This window comes from Dendropsophus ebraccatus, chromosome 8 (genome assembly GCF_027789765.1).
Source record: "Dendropsophus ebraccatus isolate aDenEbr1 chromosome 8, aDenEbr1.pat, whole genome shotgun sequence".
In the NCBI taxonomy this organism is placed as follows: domain Eukaryota; kingdom Metazoa; phylum Chordata; class Amphibia; order Anura; family Hylidae; genus Dendropsophus; species Dendropsophus ebraccatus.
Genome location: NC_091461.1, coordinates 116,804,510 through 116,828,445, shown reverse-complemented (window position 1 = coordinate 116,828,445; position 23,936 = coordinate 116,804,510). Strand labels below are relative to the sequence as shown.

The 23,936-nt window shown below is 46.4% G+C and overlaps 1 protein-coding gene and 1 long non-coding RNA gene across 3 annotated transcripts in view; both read left to right on the top strand.

The window, feature by feature from the left end:
- Positions 1-6,186, top strand: part of GIPC2 (GIPC PDZ domain containing family member 2) — a 52,913-nt gene extending 46,727 nt beyond the window's left edge. Inside the window, exon 6 of the mRNA XM_069979454.1 lies at positions 5,880-6,186. Within this exon, the coding sequence (XP_069835555.1) occupies positions 5,880-6,031 (152 nt within the window). The 3' untranslated portion in view covers positions 6,032-6,186. The remainder of the gene's footprint in view (positions 1-5,879) is intronic.
- Positions 6,187-7,217: 1,031 nt separating this feature from the next.
- LOC138799831 (uncharacterized) lies at positions 7,218-9,967 on the top strand. Of its 2 annotated transcripts, XR_011364315.1 has the most exons (3): positions 7,218-7,924; positions 7,963-8,380; positions 8,419-9,967. It is a non-coding gene; the product is annotated as an uncharacterized lncRNA (long non-coding RNA). The 2 variants fall into 2 exon arrangements; XR_011364314.1 differs by having other exon boundaries at positions 7,963-9,967.
- The last annotated feature ends 13,969 nt before the right edge of the window (positions 9,968-23,936 follow it).

The window sequence follows — 23,936 nt, the reverse complement described above, 5'->3', positions numbered from 1 at the left end:
ACGAATTTAGAAATTAAGTTGGATCCTGATGTAAAGTTGGACTCCCCCCCTTCCCCAGCGCCCCCTGCAATGTCCTGACTCATAGACATGGGGCTTGTTTGTTTCTCCTCTTATAAGCTTCATCATACTGCTGTATTATTACACTGTATATACCACTATATACCTCTTTATGTTCTGGCATTCGTGTATTTATGTGCAGTATGTGGACCCCCCACTCTCAGGGACCCCATTTTACCAACCCTCTTACTATCCACCTGTCTGACATTTACAGGTCTGTCTTCCCAGCCATTTCCCAGGATTGAAGGCCAGCCAGTTCCTACTGTAGTTATTCACCGGGCCCACCAGGACTAAGGGCCCTATTTCAGCGGACGATTATCGTTTGCATAATCGTTATCGATTAATGATCTCAAATGACCGCTATTGTGAAAGACCTGAAAACGTTCACTCATTTCCATGGAACGATATTTGTAACTTATGATCGTATTTTCGATCGTTTTTTCTTCGCTATTGCGTTCGTATCTACTGTGAACGACCAATCGACATCTTATTCAATGCGAACGATTTGCGAACGTTTTGAGAACGAGCAACGATAAAAATAGGTCCAGGTTTTATAAAGCGATCAACGATTTCTCGTTCGGTCGTTAATCGTTAACTGCATTTCAACCGAACTATTATCATTTAGATTCGAACGATTTAACGATAATCTGAACGATAATCGTCCGGTGGAATAGGGCCCTAAGGATTCCCCCTCCTGTCTACCCTTCTATACCACTCTAGCCCTTCTCCGCCCTATAGATGACCCATACTGGGCAAACCTAAACTCATTACCCCAGCGGACCCCCCAGAGGCAGCTACTTACAACACTTCAGCGGTGGCTCATCCACTTCTATGGTTAGTTCCTATTTGGTGCTAAGGAAGTAAAAGCAGTGGCTATACTCTCTCCCTGTTAATTCTATGTCATCCAAGCCCAGCTTGTCAGAGCATCACAATGGCTTCTCCTGCAGATGCCCCCCCCATTGCACTACATCTCCCAGCTACCAGTGCACCAGCTCAGTCTCTGGGCTACTACACACTCCCCCACTGCGGGTTACTCTGATATCCAAGCTAAGGCTTACTGCGCACAAGCCAACACTTTGGTTCTAGTAGTCCTGCCTTGGTATGGAGGTATAGCACACTGGCATCACCATAAGCATTCATCTTTTAGTATTAGGTCACTCCTCTGGCAGCGGCTTAAAGGGGTACTTTCAAATCAAATGGCATCAGAAAGTTATATAGATTTGTAAATTACTTCTATTTAAAAATCTACAGTCTTCCAGTAACTTATCAGCTGCTGGATGTCCTGCAGGAAGTGGTATATTTTTTAAGTTTGACACAGTGCTCTCTGCTGCCACCACTGTCCATGTCAGGAACTGTCCAGAGCAGCAGCAAATCCCCATAGAAAACGTCTCCTGCTCTGGACAGTTCCTGACATGGACAGAGGTGGCAGCAGAGAGCACTGTGTCAAACTGAAAAAATATACCACTTCCTGCAGGACATACAGCAGCTGATAAGTACTGGAAGACTCTAGATTTTTATATAGAAGTAATTTACAAATTTATATAACTTTCTGCCACCAGTTGATTTGAAAGAAAAAGATTTTTTTGTCAGAGTACCCCTTTAACTCTCAGGCCCCTTTCCGTGGCCATTTTTCCGGTTTCAGGAAATTATCAGTATTTCCTGATCGTAAGATAACGGAGGTGGAAAAACAAAAAACATACTCACCTGCTGCAGTGATGCTCCCCTCCGGCTTCCCCCTCTGTCTTCAGGCTTTGCATGCACATGTGTGACATCACACGTGTACCACCAAAACACTGAAGGAGGGGGGCAGCCTCTTGTGCTGCCTCTGGTCAGAAGAGTAATTGACAGGGCAAGGAGCCGATGGCTACAAGTCCTGTCAAACACAACAACGCATTAAACGGGTCAGCATCAGGACCTGGCGCCACTTTCCCGGGTGTTGGCACTGGCTCAGGCTGCCAAGCAATGCCCCCATAGAGTTCTTTGGGGCATCCATCCTGGACAATTATAGGACATTTACTTGTCCTGAAGGGTGTCCATGCCCAGTAGAACCCTATGGGCCAAGATATCTAGGGGGGTCCTCAGTGAACAAAAAGGAATTCCAAATATCTGACCTTAAATGGCAGATAGTGGAGAGTCAGGGGGGCATATCCTAAGGTACCCTGCTGTAATTGGTGGGTTTAGTTGACATGTATCTAAGGCTGGGTTCACACTACGTTTTTGCAATCCGTTTTTGCAAAAAAAACAAACAGATGTAAAAACGTATGCATTCGTGTGCATCTGTTTTGATCCGTTTTTTTCCCATTGACTTCCATTATAAAAAAGAAAAAGGATCAAAAACGCATTCGTTTTTTTAAATGTTCACATAAACGTAGCTGACCTTAGTTTTCAGTATGTTAAAACACTGATGTGCTAGCCTCTAAGACAATAACTGATAAGGCTGGGTTCACACTGCGTTTTTAGCATATGTTTAATGGATCCGTTGTTTTTAACGGACAAAAAAAAATAGTGTCAGCAACGTTTTTGTGTCTGTCAAAAAAAACGGATCCGTTTTGATCCGTTTTTTTTTTATAATGGAAGTCAATGGAAAAACGGATCAAAACGGATGCACACAAATGCATCCGTTTTTCATCCGTTTTTTTTTTCAAAAAACGGATGAAAAAAATGGATTGCAAAAACGCAGTGTGAACCCAGCCTAATAGTAGCAACTGTGCACAAGGTTTTATGAGAACAAGCGGAAACTTTGCAGCACATGCAGCTCCTCTGCTATCTCTATGGCTCATTTCTCAGTGGTTGCTGTGTATTAATTATATGCAGGGAGCGAGCGTGCCCGCCAGGTCTGAGCGCCTCCCAGGTCAGCAACCATGGCTGCCGCTGGACGTGTCCTGGGTAATGACATTACTGCAGTCAGGGGTCTCGGACTGAACTCGCCTCATCCTCCCGATCACTTTCCATGTCCAGCGGCTGATGGGGCGCGGATCGTTTTTCGGCCGGCGCGTTTAATGGAATCTCTGTAAATAATGTCATTTTAATTTGCCGCTTTGTCATTTAATGTGATTTTTGTTCTGCGTTCTGATCTGTAATGGCAGGAGATTGTGTTTTAATAGCTGTAATTTGTTTACCCGAACAACACTTAAAGGAACATTTCTCTCCTCTGTGTAACCTCATCAGTGTACGCTGGATGTGCAGAGACTTAAAGGGATTCTGGTAGAATGTATAATTCATTTGTGTTTCTGATTCAGAGCTCAAAATCCCTCCCATAGACATAAAGGTAAAGGATAAACTTCTTGCTGACTGCCACCACCACTAGGGGGAGCTCTGGAGCATAGTGCATTATACTGATATGGCTGTAAGGAGGCTGTATAGATCTGTAGACAGTCAGCTCTATGGCTCCCCTAGTGGAGGTTACTGTATACTAATGCCATATGAAAACATCTAAAGATTTGGTGAAGGATGCGGCCAGTCAATCAAACAATCAATCAATCAATCAATCAATCAGCGCTACATCACATTCACCTATGGATATGGAAGTATCTCATGCATGTATATATAGTACCTAAAATAGTAAAGAAAATATATGCTCCAGAAGACATCACAGCAGCCATGCCATGTAGCGGTGTACACAGCTCTGCCAATATAGATCAATAAATTGATTTCCTTAGGAAATATTGGAAGTTCTGGGATGTCAGCATCCTTCATTAAAGGGGTAGTTCACCATTTTTTTTAATCAACTGGTACCAGAAAGTTATACAGATTCAAAATTTACTTCCAATAAAAAAATCTCAAGTCTTCCAGTACTTATCAGCTGCTGTATGTCCTGCAGGAAGTGGTGTATTGTTTCCAGTCTGACACATTGCTCTCTGCTGCCACTCCTGTCCATGTCAGGAACTGTTCAGATCAGTATAAATCTTCATAGAAAACCTCTCCTGCTCTGGACAGTTCCTGACATGGACAGAGGTGGCAGCTTAGAGCACTGTGTCTGAAAGTACTGACACAGTCCACTGCAATACAGAAGATACAATCTTGTGAGAGGCTCAGGTGCTCATGTTTAAGGGTAGAGGCAAGGTGCTTTGAAGAAGAGAGCTTTGCAGTAGACAGAGAAGAGGAGAGGGGTTGCCAGAGAGGCCTTGTCCAATGTAGAAGTGTACTCTGTCGGAACAATAGAGGTGTGTAGAAGAAGGAATAGAGAATACTCTTACTAACAGATGACTTCCAGTCTGACTGCTTTCTGCCCCCAGTTACAGGCTACCTGTCCTAGGTGGGTAATACGAGCCCCAGGCCTTGGTATCTTGGGGAAGCAGACTCCTGAGGCTTCCCAGTTGTCCTGCACTGCTCAGTGGGATAGACTTTCAGTACCTTTGTTCCACCAGGGTCCGTTCCTATGACCCCTAAGATAACTGCCCTGCACTTTATAGAGAGGTTCCTGGTGTGGACAAGGTGATCTCTATATGGCTTCTCTCCCCCTGTAGAGTTTCAGCACTGCATAGTGGTTCTTGTGCTCATAGGGAAGAAATGGCTTGTCTAGTTGTGTCCCTGTCAGAGGACCTGGCCAAAGCCAGGCCCTGGCTTGACTTCTGCAGAGACCTGTCTGTCATGCTCTCTCTCTCTCTGAATCCAGACTACAACTAACTCCGACTGAAGTGAGTCCAGCCACCGGGAACTAAATCCTAACTTCAGGGATCTGTCTAAACCTGCTTTTGATTGGTGGGCTGTGTGTGTAGAGATAATAGAAGGAGAGGATAGGCTGAGGAAAGGAAGGAAGGCACCTGCACCTGTGAGTGGACAAAAGGCAACATGTGACATACAATAGTTAACCCATGGAAAGCTTCAGCCGTGCATAGAAACAAGTTACAAGCAAACACAGTAGTGACACCTAGTGGAAAAAACACTAACTGCAGTAGATACCTCATCACACTTGTGTGTACTTGAGGGAGTTACCTTACTCAGGTGCAATAAGACTTAGGGGCCCGCACTGGCTCCCTACACATAGACTATGTATAAAGGTATTATGTGGCTACATACATTGTGGGCTCTGAATGGCGGTGTAAATGATTAGTCGGTTCAGATCTGTCGGTTTAGTTATGCCTGTTTTGTGCATTACATCATTTTTTTTTTTTTTAACTATGTCAGAGACGCGCAGACATTTTCTCCCCTATATGAGTTATAGGACGGCCGCTATTATCCCTATGAAATCACTGTCTGTATGATTAAGGGTTATTAATATATACAAGGTCAGGACCTGTCTGTGCCCTTTGTATTACTTCAGGGTTGTTGTATCTGACTTCACATAAAAAAATTCTATACAAGATTACAAGATATGTATACGGGATTCACAAAATAAACTTCCCCAGCTCCAAATGAGAGCAAAATCAGACAATGGCCACGTCCCATGACCCACTCCTCAGTAACAGCGTTTTACTCACATGAATTGAGGCTTTTATAGATGCAGGGTTGATCAGCTATTATTTCCCGACCTCTTTGTTCTCACACAGTGCTCTCTGCTGCCACCTCTGTCCATGTCAGAAACTGTCCAGAGTAGTAGCAAATCCCCACAGAAAACCTCTCCAACTCTGGACAGTTCCTGACATGGACAGAGGTGGCAGCAGAGAGCACTGTGTCAGACTGGAAAGAATACACTACTTCCTGCAGGACATACAGCAGCTGATAAGTACTGGAAGACTTATAGTCCAGTTTTTCTCTCATTATGGGTGGCATAAATAAAGTATAGGGGGGCACTTACTTTATCTATGGGTTGTATATTTGATAAGTAACTTTTTGTATATTGTTAAATATTATTGTTCATTGCTTTCTTTCTTTTAATTCAGCTGCCACCATGGTAGAAGCCGGACGAGACAAGAAGAATCCGGATGAGTTTGCGGTGGCCTTGGATGAAGCTCTCGGAGACTTTGCTTTTCCGGATGAGTTTGTCTTTGATGTCTGGGGAGCGATCGGAGACGCCAAACAAGGACGTCTATAACGTGAAACATTTCCAATCGACTTAAATCACCGCCGAGCACATGACTGATGAGAATTTTATAAGGGCGATAGACGCGGAGGGATCCACTGATTCTGTGAACCAAAGTTTTTTTTTGTATATATATACGTCTAGATGAATAAACTGTGCACTGCTGACCTGTGAATGTGTGAGGCCGGGGAGTGACAACACACACAGCTGTCACTAATGGATATGCTTCTTAAAGGGCATGTCCACATTAGGCCTCCTCCACTGTATGTATGTGATGAGTGGAGGAAACCTGCGAGTATTGTGAGGCACCGGCAGTGACCTCTAGGGGCTGTACATGGGATATAGGGGGCAGGATGCAAAAATTAACACCCCCCCCCCACCCACCATATTCATATATAACATCTCACTATCTTATTCAGTCGCCTATTTCTTCCCATTACATGGTCTCCAGCCTCCTGTACACTCCTGTGATTTCGGGACCAATGACAGCAGTGTGAAGGTTGCAGGGGGGTGCCTAACAGCAATCTGAGGGCGCATTTGTTTTCCGATTTTCTTCTATGTTTATAGAGGATTCTCAGCTGATCGGATGGGAAGCAAGATGCAAGATTTTCATCACAAAGTGCTGTGTCGGCGCATTTTGCGCTTTGTATTTTTGTAGCTGAAACCGGGGGCAAATCATAAAGAAAGAAGTGCACAGAAATGTTTTTTTTTTTTTGTTTAAGTTGGCTTTTTAATTTTTTTTTTTTTTATGTAGTTGGTATGCTTTAAAAAAACAAAAAAAAACGACCAAACAAACCCTGAACTGTGTGAACACGAGCTAAAGTCACAAAGGGCACAAACAAGTAGAACACTGATTATTGAAGGGGGGGAAATCTTTTTCATTCAAATCAGCTGGTTTTAGAAAGTTATATAGATTTGTAATTTACTTCTATTGTACAATCTCTATTCTTCCAGTACTTATCAGCTGCTGTATGTCCTGCAGGAAGTGGTGTATTCTTTCCAGTCTGACATAGCGCTCTCTGCTGCCACCTCTGTCCATGTCAGGAACTGTCCAGAGCAGCAACACATCCCCATAGAAAACCTCTCCTGCTCTGGACAGTTCCTGACATGGACAGAGGTGGCAGCAGAGAGCACTGTGTCAAACTGGAAAGAATACACCACTTCCTGCAGGACATACAGCAGCTGATAAGTACTGGAAGACTGGAGATTTTTAAATAGAAGAAAATTAAAAATCTATATAACTTTCTGACACCAGTTGATTTGAAAGTAAAAGATTTTCGTTTGAGTCCCCCTTTGAATTTACTGTAAGTCTTCTCTGAGCATTCTGCTATGGTGTGTATTGCTAGGGCCAATAAAGGGTTTAAGAAGTGAGCCCCATCCTACATTCACATTTTTTCGTCATTTCTTCAAAGAAGTTTGTCGCGAGATGACCTAAAAGAAGTCACATGACCCGGAAGAAGTGACATGACCCGACCATGGTAAATATTTGAGAGGACTGGAGAGTCTGGGACGGGGCTTGTTTTTTCTTGTTGTGCAGACCTGATGTTGTGCTGTTGGGCCTAGTGGAGGGCCTGAGGGGTCGGAGCATGACACAAAGATCCTAGCCACTGGGCAGAACACACTATATCCATTTTACTTGCCCTGTGTAGCAGTTTTGCTCGCCACGGTCCTGTCATATTTATTGGCACATATCCTCCCACTAAGGGCTTCACCAATGGATCGGATAATCTAAGTCTTGTTTTATATGTAGATATTTTATACACAAATATCCACAAATCATCCAATGCAATATTTATCTGTGTATATGATTCATGAATACTATGCATCATAAAAGGGGCTTTCTAAGGACATCAGCGGGATCCTAGAGACCTTAGATAACGATAGGACATCAGCAGGATCCTAGAGGTCTTAGATAAGAAGAGGACATCAGAGGGATCCTAGAGGTCTTAGATAACGATAGGACATTAGCAGGATCCTAGAAGCCTTAGATAACGATAGGACATCAGCAGGATCCTAGAGACCTTAGATAAGGAGAGGACATCAGCAGGATCCTAGAGGTCTTAGATAAGAAGAGGACATCAAGAGGATCCTAGAGGTCTTAGATAACGATAGGACATTAGCAGGATCCTAGAAGCCTTAGATAACGATAGGACATCAGCGGGATCCTAGAGACCTTAGATAACGATAGGACATCAGCAGGATCCTAGAGGTCTTAGATAAGAAGAGGACATCAAGAGGATCCTAGAGGTCTTAGATAAGAAGAGGACATCAGGAGGATCCCAGAGACCTTAGATAAAGGGAGGATATCAGCGGGATCCTAGAGACCTTAGATAAGGAGAGGACATCAGCAGGATCCTAGAGGTCTTAGATAAAGGGAGGATATCAGCGGGATCCTAGAGACCTTAGATAAGGAGAGGACATCAGCGGGATCCTAGAGGTCTTAGATAACGATAGGACATCAGCGGGATCCTAGAGACCTTAGATAACGATAGGACATCAGCAGGATCCTAGAGGTCTTAGATAACGATAGGACATCAGCAGGATCCTAGAGGCCTTAGATAAGAAGAGGACATTAGGAGGATCCTAAAGGTCTTAGATAAGGAGAGGACATCAGCGGGATCCTAGAAGCGTTAGATAACCATAGGATATCAGCAGGATCCTAGAGGTCTTAGATGAGGAGAGGACATCAGCGGGATCCTAGAGACCTTAGATAAGGATGGATATCAGCAGGATCCTAAAAGCCTTAAATAACGATAGGATATCAGCAGGATCCTAGAGGTCTTAGATAAGGAGAGGACATCAGCAGGATCCTAGAGGTCTTAGATAAGGAGAGAACATGAGCGGGATCCTAGAGACCTTAGATAGGGACAGGACATCAGTGGGATCCTAGAAACCACAGATAAGGAGAGGACATCAGCAGGATCCTAAAGGCCTTAGATAAGGAGAGGACATCAACAGGATCCTAGAGACCTTAGATAAGGAGAGGACATCAACAGGATCCTAGAGACCTTAGATAAGGAGAGGACATCATCAGGATCCTAGAGGCCTTAGATAAGGAGAGGACATCAAGCAGGATCCTAAAGGCCTTAGATAAGAAGAGGACATTAGCGGGATCCTAGAGACCTTAGACAAGGAGTGGACATCAGCGGGATCCTAGAGAGAGGTCTTGGATAAGGAGAGGACATCAGCAGGATCCTACAGACCTTAGACAAGGAGTGGACATCAGCGGGATCCTAGAGAGAGGTCTTGGATAAGGAGAGGACATCAGCAGGATCCTAGAGGCCTTTGATAAGGAGAGGACATCAGGAGGATCCTAGGGGCCTTAGATGAGGAGAGGACATAAGCGGGATCCTAGAGACCTTAGATAGGGAGAGGACATCAGCAGGATCCTAGAAACCACAGATAAGGAGAGGACATCAGCAGGATCCTAGAAACCACAGATAAGGAGAGGACATCAGCAGGATTCTGGAGACCTTAGATAAGAAGAGGACATCAGCGGGATCCTAAAGGTCTCAGATAAAGAGAGAACATCAGCAGGATCCTAGAGGCCTTAGATAAGGAGAGGACATCAGAGGGATCCTAGAGGCTTCAGATAAGGAGAGGACATCAGCAGGATCCTAGGGGCCTAAGATAAGGAGAGGTCATCAGCGGGATCCTAGAGGCCTTAGATAAGGAGAGAACATGAGCGGGATCCTAGAGGCCTTAGATAAGGAGAGGACATCAGCAGGATCCTAGGGGCCTTACATAAGGAGAGGACATCAGCAGGATCCTAGAGGCCTTACATAAGGATGGACAGTTCATAGCTATTCTTGGAAGCCCATTTCAAGCAGTTTTATCATCACCTTGATTCTTTTTTCAACAATGTGCGGTTTATGTGATTTTTTTGTATAAAGTTATATATTTTTGTTGGAACATGTCCGAAACGAATAAAACGTAAAATGAGCAACAGTTGGATTTGTATCTTTGATGTAACATAACATAATAATGCAGAGCATGTACAAAATATGCAGCTCTGGAGTATAATACAGGATATAACTCAGGATCAGTATAGGAAAAGTAATGTAATGTACGTACGCAATGACTCTACCAGCAGCATAGCGAGTACAGCTCTGGAGTATAATGCAGGATGTAAATCAGGATCAGTACAGGATAATTAATGTATGTACACAGTGACCCCACCAGCAGAATAGTGGGTGCAGCTCTGAAGTATAATACAGGATGTAACTCAGGATCAGTACATGATCAGTAATGTAATGGATGTGTGGTGTCCCACCATGGGTGTTGCTATTGGTTGCACCCTTCGTAAAAGCCTGTACTTTTAATATTAAGTGGTAAAGCAGTAGTGCCAGAGTTTTGTCACAAGTATGTATGCCTAGATATTGCACGGCTGGAGTACCCAAAGGGTTATTGATTGTGTACCACATGGATCTGTACACCAATGAGAGTTCTTTTCACCTATCATCTCTCTCTTTACTTCTACTTACGCTCTCCTCACCCCCTCACAGCACACCTTACATGCGCTGTAGGAAGAAAGTCACATGGGTAGAGGAAGTGTAGGGTCTTTTGTCTTTGGATTCTGTAGGGGAAGGACACAAGCTAGAACTTTACCTGCAGCAGTCAAGTTGGGCCCTGGCTCCTGCCAGGTCCCCAGTCTCAGTGTACAGTCTAGATGTAGACCAGAGCACATGCAGCTAGATACAGTTTCTTCTCAAGTAACCTCACTCCACACTATGCAGTGTTAAGCTTCCACTAGAGAGGACAAGACAGGGATCATCCTAAGCCACGCCATGGACAAGGAGGAGCACAGTACAGGACAGTTTTCACAAAGAAGATAAGGAACTTATCTATAAAGAGCAAAGTTGCTAGAAGCCTATGAACACTCTCGCAGTGCGGGTGTAAGCAGGGAACCCACAGCATTCCGCTCATCCCAGGTAACAAGGTCTGGGGCTTGTGTCACCCTCTAGGACGGGTCACTTGACACTGGTGAGCAATAGGAGGTGCAAAGACCAAAGAGTCAAAACACAGGCACAAGTATTCTCTCTCTACTCTCAAGTATTCTTCTATTTCTCCCTCCAAAGTTCCGGCAGAGCACAGTACTACTTGGGTTGGAACTCTCTCGACATCCTCCTCTCTACTTTTCTGATCCTCTCTTCTACCTCTCACCACGCAACTCATTCAGCACGACTGTATCACTCCTTCTACTCTCAGTACAAATCTGGACTACAAAGGATTAAGTAACTTATCAAGTGTAAAGTATTGTATCAGGGCAAAGCTGTATTATCTGCTGCCTACTTCAAGTGTCTTCAGGGTAAACAAGATTATATTTATGGTAAAGGGACTCTGTGAATCCTTGTCAAGCACCGACACAGTACACCCACCTTCCTTGGGTCATCTCCCCTTTCTGTGGGTGGCAGTACCAATAGTCCGGGTGGGTCACTACTCCACTCCGGACCACCGTGATAAGTACCCAAGGGACCACAAAACAACCCGGCAGGTCACTGTCCACAGGGGAAGAAAGTATAGCCTGCCCATTAAATTGTACCTCCACACCGGGGGTCACCACATATGTACACAGCGACCCCACCAGCAGAATAGTTAGTGCAGCTCTGAAGTATAATACAGGATGTAACTCAGGGTCAGAACATGATCAGTGCTATAATGTATGTTATGTACACAGTGACCCCACCAGCAGAATAGTGAGTGCAGCTCTGAAGTATAATACAGGATGTAACTCAGGGTCAGAACATGATCAGTGCTATAATGTATGTACACAGTGACCCCACCAGCAGAATAGTGAGTGCAGCTCTGAAGTATAATACAGGATGTAACTCAGGGTCAGAACATGATCAGTGCTATAATGTATGTACACAGTGACCCCACCCGCAGAATAGTGAGTGCAGCTCTGGAGTATAATATAGGATGTAACTCAGGGTCAGAACATGATCAGTGCTATAATGTATGTACACAGTGACCCCACCAGCAGAATAGTGAGTGCAGCTCTGGAGTATAATACAGGATGTAACTCAGGATCAGTACAGGATCAGTAATTTATGTACACAATGACCCCACCAGCAGAATAGTGAGTGCAGCTCTGGAGTATAATACAGGATGTAACTCAGGATCAGTAATGTAATATATGTACACAATGACCCCACCAGCAGAATAGTGAGTGCAGCTCTGGAGTATAATACAGGATGTAACTCAGGATCAGTACAGTATTGACTGTAGCTTTTATGAAGATTAATCCTATATCTACATTGTAGAATGGTGTTAATAGACGGAGATGCCATCTAACCACAGTTTGGCAATTTACTTAAAAAATTGCAGTTTTGTTAAACTTACTGTAACCCGAAGGTGTGATAAAGTTCCATAATTCCTCTGAATATTCAGTGATAGAAGCTTCAGCGCAGCTGACATTGGATCATTTTATCCAAATGAGCTAAAAGCATAAAGAAAATTCACGGACATGTCAGGGCGCCAGGTAATCTTTCATTACAGCTCACTTCTGATACATAACGCCAATACTGAACAAGTCACATTCGTAAAAATAACCTTTGGAGTTCCTGATAACTTTGTAAAATACAGAAATATATGTAAAAGCCAATTCCTGCCGCTGACATTTGATTTGCAGAGTTTGAGCCGACAACTTGTACAATTATAATAGAAATTGTGTGTTATACTGTACAATATGCATAACCGTAGAACAAATAGTGGGTATGAGTCACTGGTGGTGCCGCTCCGTCAGGGAAGAGATAGATGGTGGACTCTGTCCTAGTCCCCTCCCACCAGGGCCGGCTTCGGCACCTCTAGGGGCCCACAGAGGGAGAGGAGCCCGGCACTGTAATGTTCAGCCCACTCATTGAACTTTAGAAGACAGAGGAGCAGGACCTGTGAGCGTCCTGCACACACAGAGAGAGAGATGAAGGACCTGATCACATGACTTGCAGGTATATGCAGTGTCCCAGAACATGCAGACTACTACTCCTATTATGCTCATTTCTATTGTTATGTCAATGCCTGTTCTGGTAATTGTTTGCACTGCAATTGCTGCTAGTATTCCCCTGGTATTCTCTGGTTATGTGTATTCTCATGCATATTCATATATATTCCTGTGTATTGTTACATTGTACAGTGGTATGCCAGGCTGCTGATCACGTGACCGTGCCAGTGCCCTGTAGCCATGGTTCCTCCAATGGCCGACTAGCTCTGGCCAGGGGCAACCATGTGACCTCCCACTTCCTGCTAACAAGTGAGTCTTCCCCCTGCTTCCAAGCAAGGAGGTTGTGTGTCGTCTCTCTCCTACCTCACAGGAGTTGGACATGTCGCAGGTCCCACTTCACCACTAGAAGTGTGGATCAGGTGCTCTGCTGTATTCAAGCTTTCGGCTGTATCTTCCTGCTCAAGTGTCCGGAGGTTCTTCTCTCATCTGGGTGTCATTCCGTTATCTCTCATCATCGTTTCAAGTATTCACAGCAAGTATTATTCTCAAGCTAATCCACCCAGCAACGCTACTCTCTCTCATACTCCCACTCCCATCATCCGGCACGTGTTCTCCCAGCCTATGCAGCATCACTCCTGCCTTGTTTGTCAAAGCCTGCTATATACCCGGTTGCAACTGGTCAGAACTGTTGCTACTAGTTACCTCATCTATAATAAAACCGCTGTTACTGAACCCCGGCATTGGTGTCCACTAACTGGTGCCCTGACTAGGTGCAGCGAAGAATCGCATGCCCATCATCACCCGCAGATTCCACAGACCGGCCCTACAGCTCTGCCACCCTCAGGCCTATACCGTGACACCCTGCAGCTGCCCCGGTTATTGCCCGCTCATAACAACAGCACTGCGGAAGTGGCCCCCAGGGGCCAGGGCATCGCATTTGGCGTCACGAACAGGATCTTATCTACGTTGTGCCAACTGTCAGCATTCTCAAGGTACACTATCGATCCCCAGAAAGACTTTGCCATATCACCATGGGGGTAATCGAGGCGCTCAGGGCCCTAGACTGTACACAAGATGGCCGCTGTCTTCTTCAATTTCTAACTGCGCCATACCCCGGAGAGGAGGGGGTTAACCGCCATGTTGCCAAAGCGCGGGAATCGCCCCGGCGCCATAGACTTTGCATTGACTGCTCCTGATTGGCTGACTGCGCCAGATGACGTCACTGTTGCCGGGCAGATTACTGGGCCGGAATTTCAGCCTCTGCGCTCCGCCTCCTCCCAGGTCCTCAAGACCACGCCAGAGTGTAGCAAGATGGCGGCCCACGAGGAAAGTCTGCCTGCAGCCGCAGCTCCCGTGATACCGGAGCCACCACGCAACCCTGTCCGCCTGCTAGCACCGCTCCCATCCTACAGCGACACCAGATGGGGCGCTGCCACATCGGATGACGGAAGTCTTAGCCGTGCCTCTGCTGACCAGAACGAGCAGTCCGCATCTGATACCAGCAATTCACCGGGACCCGACCGCTTCTGTGCCTCTGACTTTGCCTTCTCTAACCGAGGATTCACATCACCGGAGGGCGGTCTGTACGTAAGTGACCCGACTTTCTTGTCTTCCGTCCCGGGCCTCAAAGTAAAGGACTCGGCCAAGGCCTCAGTGTCCCCGGGTCTGTAGCAGCCTCCAGGGCGTGATTCGCCGCCTCTGCCGCAATGGGTGCTCGGGCGTGGGCCTAAGATTATACAGCTGATCAAGGACAATTAGCAGGCCCTCGCTGCCCTGCCGCCTGGCACTAAAGCTGCGACCGCCATGCCCACTGCGGCACCTGCAGCTCCCACTACAGCAGGGCAGTCCACAGCAGCTAACACTGCCTCTTCCACAGCCGTGGCTAAAGCCACCAACGCTTCTACTACCGTCACCTATAATGTGGCCCCTGTCATTTCACCTATAACTACTGTGACCCCCAGCATTGTAGTCACCACTGCAGAAGGATAAGTGGAAAGGCAGAGTGTCAATCAAAAGCAAAACAAAGAGTGACTATTAAGTGGCTATAGGGATCTAAGCAGGAAACAGATGGGTGTGGTAAGGAGATCAATTACTGAGGAAGAAGAAGCACAGGGGGCACTCACCACGGGGATCGCTGCACACGCTGGCTAAAGCTGTTTCTTGGGGTATTCTCTCTTTGATGAATTGATTAATCTTCAATAAAGTGACAATCTTTTGGTGAGTGTCACCTGTGCTTTCATCTTTTAGGGCGGGAGTTTATACTGTATTTTTGTGTTTTTCCTTTCTGGCTGAACAACGCACATTGTGCAAAAATTGGTATAGCATTTACATAGTGCAGATTTCCCTTACTCCCTACTGAACCCACTGATATAGACTGAAGCTGTATATATAAGTGCAGCGAGGTGGGGATAAGTGCAGCGAGGTGGGGATGTGGAGCAAACACGTCCTCACAGATAGACTACAATTGTTTCACGCGGGGCTGCGCCTCTTCCGGTCTACGGTCCGGAAGACCTTGTGTAGTGTTGAGAACCTCCTGCTTCTGTGCTGTGTTTTGAGAACAAGAAATAGTCACTTGGCAAAAGACAGGGTAATTGTCCCTGGATGCCTTACCACCGACATGGCTAGGTAGACAAGCCTTGTAGGAAAATCCCTGGCCCTCAGGCTAGGCCTGGGTGGAAACTTCTGCAGCAACACCCTCTTTCTTGTTCTCTAACAACCCCTTTGCAGGGGAAAGTAAGGCTATCCCTGATTGGTGGGGAAAGGAGAGGAAAGAAGTGTAAGAAAGCCTGTGGTTTGCTGTTTGGTGTGTGAGGCACCTGCACCTGTGATTGGTCAAAACATAACACAGAATACACACAAGTTAACCCTTTTTATTCAGCTGTGCATAGAGAATAGAGAACATTACATAGGCTCTGGTGACACCTAGTGGTAGAAAAGTAGTAGTTCAGACTTTGGTTTCCAACATCAAAATACATACAAATATGTGACAGAGGTACTTTACTTTGTATATTGGGGGAAGTATTATAGTAGTTATATTCTTGTATATAGGAGCAGTATTATAGTAGATATATTCCTCTATATAGGAGCAGTATTATAGTAGTTATATTCCTGTATATAGGGGGCAGTATTATAGTAGTTATATTACTGTATATAGGAGCAGTATTATAGTAGTTATATTCTTGTATATAGGAGCAGTATTATAGTAGATATATTCCTCTATATAGGAGCAGTATTATAGTAGTTATATTCCTGTATATAGGAGCAGTATTATAGTAGTTATAGTCTTGTATATAGGAGCAGTATTATAGTAGTTATATTCCTGTATATAGGACCAGTATTATAGTAGTTATATTCCTGTATATAGGAGCAGTATTATAGTAGTTATATTCCTGTGTATAGGAGCAGTATTATAGTAGTTATATTCTTGTATATTGGGGAAGTATTATAGTGGTTGTATTATTGTATATTGGGGGAAGTATTATAGTAGTTATATTCTTGTATATAGGAGCAGTATTATAGTAGTTATATTCCTGTATATAGGAGCAGAATTATAGTAGTTATATTCTTGTATATAGGAGCAGTATTATAGTAGTTATATTCTTGTATATAGGAGCAGTATTATAGTAGTTATATCCCTGTATATAGGAGCAGTATTATAGTGGTTATATTCCTGTATATAGGGAGCAGTATTATAGTAGTTATATTCTTGTATATTGGGGGCAGTGTTATAGTAGTTATATTCTTGTATATTAGGGGCAGTATTATAGTAGTTATATTCTTGTATATTAGGGGCAGTGTTATAGTAGTTATATACATAGAAGCAGTATTATAGTAGTTAAATCCAATAAAAATAGTAATGGTTGAAGCATGACCACCACTGTTCTAAGCCAGTAATCCTATAAATTGTTTGCCACCTCCCTTCCCCCACTCTTTTTGCCACTTAATATAAAGTAATGGTCCTTTTACACGGAGCGATAATTCGTCCAATCGAACGATTAACGATTTCGAAGTAACAATGTGTTTTTTATAACAATCAGCGTTTAGACGAAACAATATACGGTTAGAAAAATCATTATTGCAATCGTTTTAAGGTGGCTTAAGCCTATCTCCTACACAGGGTGAATCGTTGAAAGACTGTTTACATAAGGCGATCTGCCAATTTTCAGTGAACGACCAACGATGATTTGAGAACTTGTTGAGAGATCAAAATGAACGATTTCTCGCTCATCGCTTGATCGTTTGCTGTGTTTACACGAGCCAATTATCACTCAGATGCGATTGTTATCATGAAAATTCGAACGATAATCGCTCCGTGTTAAAGGACCATAAGTTTTATTTATCAGCTGGAAACAATAAGCACAGGAAAAATCCGTGCAATGTGTGGTCCATCTGGAGGCCCGAGGAAAGCGACTATCATAATAATTCTGTTTTTCATCACTGATGTTTTCTGTACTATAAGTTACATGAGTAGTGACCGCTCAGTATCTATCAATGTGATGTGTACAGCTCAGGAAATTATTAGCATTATTCACTTTCAGCTGCTCCGTGATGGTGTTTGCAGTTACTGTTTTCTGTACAATTGTTGGAGTCTCAAGCTTTAAATTCATAAACACTGTGAGATCCCCAGCTATCATACAGCACAGTAATAAAGGAGTGGCCGCCATTCTAGGAGAGCTAGAACACTTTAAGGGCACCAATGACCCTGGATGACGTTACCATTATGACATCCTTACGGCTGGCCACTTCCAAGGCTCAGCCTGTTCACTACCATGAGGTTTTAAGGGGTTATCCAGCGCTACAAAAACATGGCCACTTTTCCCCCTACTGTTGTCTCCAGTTCAGGTGCAGTTTGCAATTAAGCTCCATTTACTTCAATGGAACTGAGTTTCAAAACCCCACCCAAACTGGAGACAACAGTAGGGGGAAAGTGGCCATGTTTTTGTAGCGCTGGATAACCCCTTTAACATCCTCTGCTAGTTAAAACTTGCCTGCAACCTTGACCTGACTTCTGAAGCACCAAAACAAAGCTGTGACAGTGTATTTAATATGCCATCTGTATTTATTTATTTATGCATATTGGCACACTTAATTCAATGCAATACAGATAACATGAAATTCTAACCTAAAACTACATGTCCAAACAAAAAGTATAAAAATTGCACTAAACACAGCAAATCCTTGACTTACAAGTCATCCTCTAGCACTAGAAGAAGAAAAAACCCCTGTGGAGGAAACCTCTAGGGATACATGGCTAAATGATATTCCTTCCATTGGGTTAAAAGGGTTAATGCCGGAGGGGGGCGTGGCGAGCCGCTGAGGAGAATGGCCGCAGTGTGAGGGAGCTCCTCAACCACACGGCTACTTTGCAGGGACCCAGACCTGCCTTACCTGATCCAGCACCCCCAGCATATGTGGAGGGGCAAGAGGGGGACCCCCAGACAACGGCCGCATCCAGCGGGTCCGGATTCCGGGGCTCCGTCGGCGTCCCCGTACCTCACACGGGGCGCCGCTGCCAGCACGTTGCGGCCGCGGCCATCTTCTCCCGCCGCTCCGGAGGCCCAGGACTCGTCTGTGTACCGGGGGCTTGGTGACCCGCTCCCGCCCGCCGACCGGTTCGCTGGTCCGCTGCCGCGGGTTCTGTGTGTCCGGGCCCTGGAGCCGAGCCTCCTCGCCGACTCCTCTGTGCAGCCTGAGGAGGCCGCGGCGCCATCTTGCCTTCTGGAGCGCGCCTCCGGCCTTGTGGGTGAGTTAACCCCTTCCCTGCTGCCTGCCAGCAGCCAGACGCTGTCCCTGCCTCACCCCACCTCTGGCACTCTCCGTCCTGGTGCCCTAGACCCCCATTATCTCCCTTCTCCTTCCAGTGACCCTGCAGCCAAATCCCACGGGCTCTTAAAGGGCCAGCAGCGCATTTCCACATACATGATGGCGACCTCAAAACCGCCAAAAAAGGACAAAACTAAGGCTGGTAGTAGCAATCAAGATGCCACCCTGCCCAGAACCTCTCAATCTGTCGCCCGGTCTGGGGTCCCACGTAATTCTGGGGGCAGGCACTCTGACTCGGACTCTGAAGCTTCCCTACTGGGGCCTTCCTCCCCCCAGGGTGTTCGGGACATGCTCTCGCAATTGCCTACAAAGAGTGACCTGCAAACCCTTATCTCTGAAGTAAAAGATGCGTTCAGGGTTGAAATCGCTGCGGTCCGGAAGGACATCCAACATATTGCACTAAGGGTCGAAACCTTAGAGGATGATCATGACTCTACTCGGACATACATTTCTAGCCTGCACTCCACCGTTTCCTCTCAAGCTTCAGCTCTGGATGATATGCAGCGCCACATTGAGGATCTCGACAACAGAGGCAGGCGCAATAACATCAGGGTCAGGGGGCTTCCAGAGGCGACACAGGACAATGACCTAGAATCCACCCTAGAAGGCCTCTTCAATATGCTTCTGGGCGAGCCATCTACCCACAAAATCAAATTTGATAGAGCTCACCGGGCTCTACGACCCAAGAACTCATCCGGTCCACCTAGGGATGTCATCTGCTGCTTGCATGACTATACCTTAAAGGAAAGCATCATGGCCAAGGCACGTTCCCTTAGAGAACTGGATTTCTATGGTGCCCAAATACAGCTCTTCCCGGATCTTTCCTGGATTACCCTCCAAAAGCGACGACTCCTGCGGCCTCTGCTGACTACCCTCAAGGACCATGATGCTTCCTACAGATGGAACTTTCCGTTTGGCCTTACTGCAAGACGGGATGGACGCTCTGCTGTTCTCCGAAATCTGGCTGATTTACCTATGTTTTGTGACGCCCTGGACCTCCCAGTCCCCAAAATTTCTGACTGGACAGTGACTCCCCCACCCCCTCCCCCACCATCCGTCTGGCACTCGGCTAGCCAGAAGAGGCGCCGTCCTAGATCCGAGAGTTCCCGCTCTCCCCCTGGTCCTACTGGCTGAAGGAGGGCCCCCCCCCCCTCCAGGTTCTATTATAGTGATTTATATTGTTGCTGATGTTCTGGGTCCCTTCTTTTTGTTACTTATTTGCTATATGTAGCTGTGTGGTTTTATTTGGCCCTCCTCTCCGGATTGTTCCAATGTTTTTTGTTCCCCTCAGGTGGCTCCTTCCTCCCCCGTGGGGCTGCCAGTTGACAGCCATAGCGCTGTTTTGGCACTTTTTTTGCCCCGTAGCAGGCCGCTTAGGCTTGTACTTTGGGTCATGTGCCCTTCCTCTTCCTGGAATTTTTTTCTGTTTCTTGTTGTTTCTATGTTTCTATGTGCTTTCCCTCTTGTTTCCCTCCCTCCCCCTTTTCCCTTTTCCTCCTAGGATTCCACGTTGGCCGATGCTGCTCTGGAAACTGATCCCTTCTAATCGCTGGGGCAGAGTGAGTACCCACATCATCGTTAGTACCCTCTTATCCCCCCCTAATGGCTAAGTGCGTATCTCTCAATGTCAAAGGCCTAAATTCTAACACTAAACGACGTCTTCTCCTGAGGGAACTTCGCAACCTGCACGCGGATGTTGCCTTCCTTCAGGAGACACACTTTGATCAGGAGGCATCTTTTAGGTTCGCCCGTCACTCTTATCCCACTGTTGCCTCGGCCTCTAGAGGCAATAAGACGGCGGGAGTAGCTATCCTTTTCTCTCGCATGTGCCCTATACAGATTTCCTCCTCCTATGCTGACCCAGGAGGGAGATTTGTTATTGTGGATGGCACCCTACAAGGCCGCCAGTTTATTTTCTGCAACGTTTATGCCCCTAACCGCTCCCAGATACCCTTCCTCCGTAGGGTTCTCAATCGATTGGCGAAATACCCTCCTGCTCCACGGATCCTTGGAGGGGATTTCAATTTGCCGTTCTCCGAGATGATGGATAGGCACTCGGTGGCAGGCCGGCCTACCCCCCCAGAACAGGCTAAATTATCAGCGGAGTTCCGCAAGCTCATACGTGCTCATAAGCTGTATGACCTTTGGCGGCTTGACCACCCTACGGAGCGGGGGTATACTTTCTTCTCCCATCCCCACAAACTCCACTCTCGCATTGATTACCTTTTTGGCAACATACCTACAGTACGACTGTTGCAGAGTGCGACCATTGACCCCATTTCCTGGTCTGATCACGGCCCCGTGATAGTTCATCTCAAGGCCGTTCTCTCCCCTACACGACACTGTCACTGGCGTTTGAATGATACCCTTTTGAAAAATCAGATTACCAGAGACTCTATCAAGACTGGTATCTCTAACTATTTCGCGGAAAACGAGGGCTCTGTCGCCTCTGAAGGGGTTCTATGGGAAGCCCATAAAGCAGTTGTCCGGGGTCATTGCATAGCAATAGGATCCCGCCAGAAAAAAGACTCCATGCTAGCTATTCAGAATGCTAAATCTGCCATAGCTTCCCTGGAACAGCGTCTGGCCCGCCGTCCCTCCCTGGGTGTCCTGCGGGGGCTTGTGGCGGCTCGCGAAAAACTCAAAGACCTTTCGTTGCAAAAGGTGGAGAAGCTTCTCCTCTACTCCAAGCAACGCTTCTATGAAAAGGGCAATAAGGCCCATACCCTCCTGGCGAGGATGCTCAATGACCGGGCTGCCGCACAGTCTCCGCGGGCTCTCAGGGACTCAACAGGGACTCTACACTATCACCCTAAGGACATTTCCTCTATTTTTCACCAATTCTATTCTAAACTTTACTCCCTCCCCTCAACCTTGCCGTCGGACCCGGAGGCCCGTACCCGATGTCTTTCTGATTTCCTCAGCGAGTGTAATCTGCCTTCTCTGACCGCTAGTGCGCTCGAGGACTTGAATGCGCCGATTACCGTAGAGGAACTTGCGGAGGTTCTTAAGGGCCTTCCATCGGGGCGGGCGCCTGGGCCGGATGGCTTTTCCTACCTCTACTACAAAACCTTTTCCTCTGAACTGTCCCCTAAACTAATTTCTCTCTATAACTCTTTTCTCCAGGGATCTCCTATCCCTACCTCCATGTCCCACTCCTTCATCACTCTTATGCCCAAACCTGGCAAGGACCCCCTGGACTGTTCCAATTACCGTCCAATTGCCCTCCTAAACTCAGACTTTAAGATATTTACTAAATTGCTGGCTACTCGGTTGGGGTATTGGCTTCCCTCCCTAGTTAATGCGGACCAGGTGGGGTTTGTTCCGGGAAGACAGGGTGGGGACAACACGAGGAGGGCTATTGACCTCATTGATGTTGTTAATCAACAAGAAGAGAGTGCCCTTGTGTTGAGCCTGGACGCTGAAAAGGCCTTTGACCGTCTTGGGTGGCCTTTTATGTTTGAGGCATTGCAATGCTATGGCTTCTCTGGGCCTTTCCTAACGGCGGTCAGGGCCTTATACTCCAATCCCACAGCGGCACTCAAATTCCCTCATATGTTGTCTGAGACCTTTTCTCTTTCGAATGGCACTCGCCAGGGTTGCCCCCTGTCGCCCCTACTTTTTGTTCTTTGCATTGAACCCCTGGCGGCGGCGATTCGAAATTGTCCGGACATCAGAGGTGTGTCGGTCAGGGGCAAGGAGTTTAAAATTATGCTCTTTGCCGATGATGTCCTCCTCACCCTGTCAGACCCGCTCACTTCCCTCCCGAACTTACATTCCCTTCTTGGTACATATGGTCGCCTATCGGGGTACAAAGTCAATACCTCTAAATCTGAAGCTATGCCCCTAAATCTGCCGGACCCCTTGATTGCCCAGCTTAGTTCCAATTTCAAATTTAAATGGACCACTACCTCCATAAAATATTTAGGTATCCGCCTTACTCCCTCCTACCCGTCCCTATACTCAGCTAACTACCCGGTCCTCTTCCGAGACATACGGGACCTTCTGACCAAATGGTCCCCCCACTATATTTCGCTCCTGGGCCGAGTGGCGGCAGTAAAAATGACCATTTTACCCAAACTTTTGTACTATTTTGAGACACTTCCGGTCCGTATCCCCCTCTCAGAGCTGCGTAGTATCCAAAGAGCAATATTCAAGTTTATCTGGGCATCCAAGGGGCACCGCATCCCCAACTCGGTTATGATGAGTAGCAAATCTCGAGGAGGGCTGGCGGTCCCTAACTTTCTTCACTATTATTGGGCGGCTCATCTACGCCAAATCACGGCTTGGTCCAAATATTTGGCATACAAGAAGTGGGCGGAAATTGAAAAAATATGGCTAGCTCCCTTCCATCCTAACTCTTTCCTATGGCACTCTTCACCGCCTAGTTTTTCACATCTCTCGCTCTTGGGACCTATCCGTTTTACCCTCCACATATGGTCCTCATGTTCTGCCAGGTTTGGGCTCTCCTCCTCTGCCTCCCCCCTGAACTCTTTCTTGCTCTTCCCGAATTTCCCTCCTGGTCTCCAATCCCATACTGTCAAACTCTGGGGATCTAAGGCACTCTTCCAGTTTGCCGATATAGTTGACCCCATAACTCGTACTCTCCTTCCTTATGATAAATTGGCTGATAAATATGCTCTCCCACCCTCAGCGCACTTTATGTACCTCCAGCTCCGACATTTTATGGTGTCGCGTCTGGGAGTCCTCACAGTTTCTAAACCTTCGGCTTTTGAGCAACTAGTTAGGATGGGGACTTCGACCTCGGGCCTTATCTCTGACATTTACCGCATCCTTGGCTCCCCAGTTGAGGGAGCCCAGGTACAGCACACATATATGACTAAATGGGAAACGCTATTAGGGAGGACTTTGCCTCCAGAATGCTGGACTGCTATATGGGACAGGGCTGCCACCTCCTCCATATGTACTACCTACAAAGAATCCCATTATAAGGTCCTGATGTTCTGGTACCGCACACCAGAGGTGCTTCATAAGTTCAATGCCTCGATATCCCCACTATGTTGGAGATGTGCTAGAGTATTAGGCTCCCAGTTCCATATATTCTGGGAATGCGAGCTTGTCCGACCCTTCTGGAGGGAGGTGTGTGAGATATCCTCCGCTATCCTCAGTGTTAGAGTCCCTAGGGACCCCGGC